This window comes from Colobus angolensis, unplaced genomic scaffold (genome assembly GCF_000951035.1).
Source record: "Colobus angolensis palliatus isolate OR3802 unplaced genomic scaffold, Cang.pa_1.0 Scaffold157, whole genome shotgun sequence".
NCBI lineage: Eukaryota > Metazoa > Chordata > Mammalia > Primates > Cercopithecidae > Colobus > Colobus angolensis.
The window spans coordinates 2,096,071-2,102,144 of NW_012114677.1; the positions used below are offsets into that span (position 1 = coordinate 2,096,071).

The window sequence follows — 6,074 nt, forward strand, 5'->3', positions numbered from 1 at the left end:
TCCCAGGCCCTGGGGCTAGGGTAAGTAATGCCATCCCCACGCGGATGAGGGTGGGAGGGGCAACCTGCTGTCCCCCACCCCGGGGACTTGTGCATGATGTGGTGCAGGGTACAGGAACCCTGAGAGCAGCCGTGGACCCGCTGGAAGCTCCTACCTTGTGTGTGCCGCCCAGGCCACCGTCACGATGAGAAAGGTCATCAGGTAGACTGCGATCCGTGTTGCCAGAAGCCTCTGTACACTTCTGTCGAACTGCTGGAATACAAGAGCACTGCCGTCAGAGCCCAGGTGACATGAGTGTCCCTGAATGGCAGTCGCGACACCACCGTGCAGGGGTGGTCAGGGGGGCTGGCCTTGGCCCAGGGCAGGGCGAGACCCTCAGGTGGGCCTCGTGAGGCACCTTGGAAGGTCCTGGCCTCCCCAGCAGACCCTGGGTGCCCTGTTCTGGGTCCAGCCTCCGTCTCCAGCTGGTCTGTCTCCCCTGGCGCCTGCAGACCCCACCCCCCAAGCCCCCACCCCTTCTCTGGGGCACTGATCCACGCCCACCCCCACAGGTGCACTCCGGAGAGTTCTATGGGCTGTGTTCCTGCTGGGGGGGTCAGCTCTTAAGGGACTTGGTGTCTGTTGAGGACCCCGCCTCGGGGATGGTGCCCTCTGGGTGTCTGCATGTGGGAAGGGACAGGAGGGCAAAAGCACCAGGTCACAAATGTCATCCATGAGGCTCTGCCATCATAACTGGGTCACCTCCAAAAGGCTCTGTCCCACAACGCCGTCCCTGTGCCATGTCCGGCGTGTGGACCTTGGAGGGACACACAGGTTGACGGCACAGAAGGGTCACACCTGGCACTGCCTAGCTGGCAATTCCAAAGCAGCCATGGGAAAGGGTCTCTGGAAGCTGCAAGGGACCCCACAGGTGGCCCGCCCTGGGGGCTGTGGTCAGCATGGAGGCAGTGGGGGCCGCGCCGCACTCGACACAAGGCCCTCACCCTCCAGCCCTGAGAAGATTTTCATGCTCTCCCCACGAATGCTCCAAACAGAACACTGAGCGCTTTACTATTTCCCTTGGTTCTTCACTTGCAGGCAGGTCTCTGGGTCAGTAACTTAGTATTTCAGTCACTTCTTTATTGAGTTCCATCTAGCTTTTCGAATCATGGGTTTTCAAAGTTACAACTGTCTTTTATTTTTCATCAGAGTGAGCACAGCCCCAGGAGCTCCCGTCTCCTCACAAGGAGGAGGTGTCTGCTTTTCTAGCACCTTCCCCGGGACACACGTCAGGCCTTTCCCTCGTCCCATAAATGTGTTCTCTGAATGAGCTTTTGACTCTCCAGGACTTTCTGAGGCTCAGACCCTCCCTGTGATCCGGTTAGGACGACAGAGGAAAGACAGGGCAGTAAACGTCACAGTCTCAGAAAGGTGCCCTGGCTGCAGAGAGGTCAGAGCAGGTTCAGGCTCATGGGTGTTTATTTTCAACTGCCCAGGCCCTTCACTGTCACGTGCCCTCGGGCATGGGCATTGCAGGTGGATGTGGCCGTACCTCAGCAACCCCATTCTGAAAGGGGCAGCCAAGGCCACGTCCCCACCCCATGGGCCTCGGTGGGGACGCAGCTTTCCTGAGCCGCTGTCCCCTAGGGAGGGCAGGAGCGGCCCCGGGGGTCCCAGTGCCTGTGCTGCTTGCTGTCTGCTGGTGCCTGCAGACTGGGCCAGGCTCCACCTGCGTTTCTACTGCTCATGAAAACCCTATGAAAAGTCTCGTCATCCTCTTCACATGGCTGAGAAAGCTGAACTCTAAGCAGCTCCCATGACTTCCCAGCGTTCCCCAGGCTCAGCTCACCAGTCAGGACTGAAGCCCCAACCTCAGTACTAGCCCAGGAAGGGCTACGTGGTCACTGCTGTACCTCGCGCACCCATGAGGCTTGGGCCGCACGACCCTGTCATGACACCGAGCCAGGCAGGTGTGTGCCCCAGATGCCCTCCAGTCATTCCCCTTCTAAGATGCTGTGTTGCTCTTTAGCTCAGAAACAGTCCAGGTGGCTGTAAGCGGAAAGTCTGCTTGTAAACCCTTCCCACTCACCTCCAGGCCTGCAGGAGCAGCCAGGGTGGGAGTGTCCCTGCTGAGGCGGGACACCGGCCCTGTTTACTCACAGCAGCTACGTAAGGGGCCTGCTGGGGCAGCCCGGAACCTTCCTCTTCCAGCCTATCCTCTGGCTCACTTCCAGGGCGCTGCCTTTGTCCACTGAGCTAAGAAACAGGGCCCTAGGAGCCCAGTCTCCTGCCCTCCCAGGAAGCCAGGACCTCTGCCGGGGTGGGCACGGGCTGAGCAGGACTTGCTGACCCCCTCCCTTTTTAAGGAGGTCCCCGCCTCCCGCCTCTGCCTCCTAAGCCTCAGAAGCTTCGAGGGGTGCAGGGTCAGCTCCCTGTGCCAGGTCGGGCCTCAGGGACCCTGGGTCTTCTCAGGGCCACACCACGCAGAGCACAGACTGCCCTGTTACCTGTTCCGGGGAGATCTCCGTGTGGGTCACAGGCAGGATCTGAGGGGGCAGAGAGACAGAAGGAAGCAAGAGACGCTGGTTGGGCTGGGTGTGGCGGTACTGGGGACTCCAAGGCAGCGCTGGGCCCCCCAAGCTGCCTGAGGAGATGGGGGACCCAAGGCTGCTGGCAAGACCTGGACAGGTCTGAGGTGGGCTGGGCAGTGCCTCGAGGGGCTTGGGGTGGGGCAGGCCTGAGCAGGGGCCCCATACAGACCATGACGGTGGCGATGATGGACAGCAGGGCGTCACTGAAGTTTAGCATGCGTTGGGAGCACTGGATCCCCTCCCCAGCGTCCTCGTCTCTTCTGCCCGGGGGGCAGTCCCCCAGCGTGTCCAGTGCCTGCTCTGGGGTCTGGGGCTGGGACATGGTGGAGACGCTGCCTGGCAGTCACAGGAGCCTGGGAGGAAAGGCAGGTCTGAGTGTGCCTGTGGCATGCTCCTGGGGATCGGCCATGCAGCCTCAGCCCTGGTGCAGGGACAGGGACTGGTATGGGGGGCTTGGCCGCTGCTGAGCAGGGGAAGGGTCCATGCTGCTCTGTCCTCTCCCAGGTGCCCCTCAAATTTCCAGCCTCCAGGCTGAGAGGCCAATAACAGACGCCATGTCCAGCCCTGTTACTGGTGAACACTGATCTGGGTGAACCAGGCCTCAGTTTCTCCTCAGGGAACGGGAGAGACAAGGAAAGGCACTGAGATCACCGACCCCATGGCCGACCTAAACGTGGAAGAGGAACATAGCGCCCTGCGGGGCCCTTGCCCGTGCACGCATGCCTGGGGCTGTTTCCCACAGGGGCTGCGCTCTCCCTTGGTCTCGGTGCCCATGCACGCGTGCCTGGGGCTGTCTGTTTCCCATAGGGGCTGCGCTCTCCCTTGGTCTCCGCACAAGCCGTGCACGCATGCCTGAGCTGTCTGTTTCCTACAGGGGCCACGCTCTCCCTTGGTCTCCGCACAAGCCGTGCATGCGTGCCTGGGGCTGTCTGTTTCCCATAGGGGCTGCGCTCTCCCTTGGTCTCCGCACAAGCCGTGCACGCGTGCCTGGGGCTGTGTGTTTCCCACAGGGGCTGCGCTCTCCCTTGGTGACCCCTGGGGAAACCAAGGCCCTTCGTCTGTAGCCATACGAAGCCAAACTTAGCACCAGGGCAGGCACTCCAGTCCGCCTGTGGGAGCCTGGGTTGGGCGCGCACTTGGCACATGCCACAGCTGTGGCCCAGCACAGCACTCCCCAGGCATTTTTAACATCAGAGATGCGTCTGGGAAGATGAACGAGATGCCAGGTGGAGAGTGCTCTGGACAGAAGAGATCCCAGCGCCTCACGGAGACAGAACTGAGTTGTGGCTGCAGGCGCCATGGTGCACGGTGCTGGGCAGCCTTGTGCCAACCGGGCACTGTGGATTTCACCCTGCACCGGAGATGGAGGCTGGGCACACTGAGATGAGTTCCCCAAACAGAGGATGGGGCCAGAGGGCTCCATGTTGGCAGAGCCCCACCTGAGGCAGGCGCCCCTGGAGCAGGGAAGACGGCAGAGTGTGTCAAGGACGCCAGTCAGAAGGGCTGCTATGACCCAGGAGAGGGGTGACGGAGGTCTGGCATCCCAGGAGACACAGAGCGTGTGGGAAAGCAGCTCCTAAGAGTATCCGGGGCCACGGTGGGGGGTGATGGAGAAGGGAGAGCCCACCCGGTCCTTCCTCTGGTGAAGAAGGTGGGTCAGAGCACATTCCTGAGGGACAGTGAGTGCTTGCTTCGGGCTGGTTTCCTGGGACACAGCAGAGGCACTGAGGCTGTCTCAGGGCAGGGGAGCTCTGGGGATGGAAGGAGTCAGGCTGGAGATGCAGCCTTCACAGGTTCCTCTGATCGAGCAGTGTTTGAAGCAGAAGTAATTTCTGTACTACTTGGAAATGTGGGGGTGGTCCAAGGGAGTGGCACCCGGGAAGGAGGAGAGGAGCAGCAGGGGGCAGGACAGGCCCGGCTCTCCACCATTTAAGGGGAGGAGGCCTCTTCAGGAAGGGTGTTGGGGAGAGCCCCTCAGCACCAGTGGGAGGTGACAAGGCAGGGCCCCCAGGTTTTACTCTGAAGGGGTGTTGTTTACTTGGCCAAGGGCATCAGGGGGCTGGAATGCGCGGCCAGCTAGAGGGTCCACGGGAAAAGGGATGTGCTGCTTACACCAAGGCGAGACGCACAAAAACAAGGAAAGCCCACCCCAGAGAATGGAGGAGGCTCACCGCAGTTTCCAGCCGGGCAAAACAAACACACAAGACAATCCACTTCACCAGCAATCAGGGAGATCCGGGAGGTGCAAATGAAATGGTGAGAGGCCGGGTGTGGGGGGGGCGGCACCGGCAGGAGTGAGGTGATAGGGAGGGCAGGGACCTGGGGAAAACAGAAACCGAGGCTGGAGTGAATGGCGGGGACAGCGGGGAGTGAGATAACAGGACTGCAAAGACGCGGGGAAAACAGAAACTGAGGCAGGAACAAACAGCGGGGAGAGAGAAGGCAGGGACCTGTGGAAACGGAAACCGAGGCAGGAATGAACAGCGGGGAGTGAGGAGAGTGAGGAGACAGATGGCGGGGGCCTGGGGAAACAGAAACCGAGGCAGGCATGTAAATGGACGTACGTGCTTCAGCGACAGTTTGGCAACGGTTAGTGAGGTGCAGTGCCACGTCCTCCAAGGGTCCGTTCCAGGAAGTCTCACTGCCATGAGAGGCTGCCTAGGGTCTGCACTGAGGCAACATGTAGTTTTTCTTTTTTTCTTTTTGAGACAGGGTCTCAGTCTGTTGCCCAGGCTGGAGGGCAGTGGCATAATCAAGGCTCACTATAGCCTCAACCTCCTAGGCTCAAGTGATCCTCCCACCTCAGCCTCCTGTGTTGCGGGGACCACAAGCGTGCACCACCACGCCTGGCTTATTTTTGTATTTTTCATAGAGACGGGGTTTCATCATGTTGCCCAGGCTGATCTTGAACTCCTGGGCTCAAGCAATCTCCTTGCTTCAGCCTCCCAAAGTGCTTGGATTACAGGCGAGAGCCACCGAGCCAGCCTGGTGTGTTTTAACAATAAAACTAAAACGCATTCTGACTAGTGAGGGAGAAATCATCAAACCATGACGTAAACTATCAGAACGTTAAAACAGATCTACAAGTATAAAACTATAAAACAAAATGTTAAAACAGAAAAATCAAGTTGCAAAAACACACTATTATACCATTTATGGAACAATGGACACACACAACCACCATCTGTCTTCTTAATTATACACACATATACGGTAAGAAATGAAAACCAGAAATAAGAACAACGTTCGCCAACTTCCAGACAGCACTGCATGGACCCAGGCAGGGAGGGGCGGGGAGCAGGTGGGGGCTGTCGCTCTACGCCCAGGAGATTTCTCACCTAGAATGCACACAGGCATGTAACCACAGCTAGCCACGATCCAGCAAACGCTTCTGTCCTCAAACAGCATCTTTTTTTTTTTTTGAGGCGGAGTCTCGCTCTGTCGCCCAGGCTGGAGTGCAGTGGCCGGATCTCAGCTCACTGCAAGCTCCGCCTCCTGGGTTTA

The 6,074-nt window shown here is 59.1% G+C and overlaps 1 protein-coding gene across 1 annotated transcript in view; it reads right to left on the minus strand.

The window, feature by feature from the left end:
* TMEM175 (transmembrane protein 175) overlaps positions 1-6,074 on the minus strand; it is a 48,639-nt gene that overhangs the window by 22,108 nt on the left and 20,457 nt on the right. Inside the window, exons 2-4 of the mRNA XM_011936828.1 lie at positions 2,740-2,923; positions 2,487-2,525; positions 155-252 (exon numbers count right to left, since the gene is read on the minus strand). Coding sequence (XP_011792218.1) covers positions 155-252; positions 2,487-2,525; positions 2,740-2,892 — 290 coding nt within the window. The 5' untranslated portion in view covers positions 2,893-2,923. The remainder of the gene's footprint in view (positions 1-154; positions 253-2,486; positions 2,526-2,739; positions 2,924-6,074) is intronic.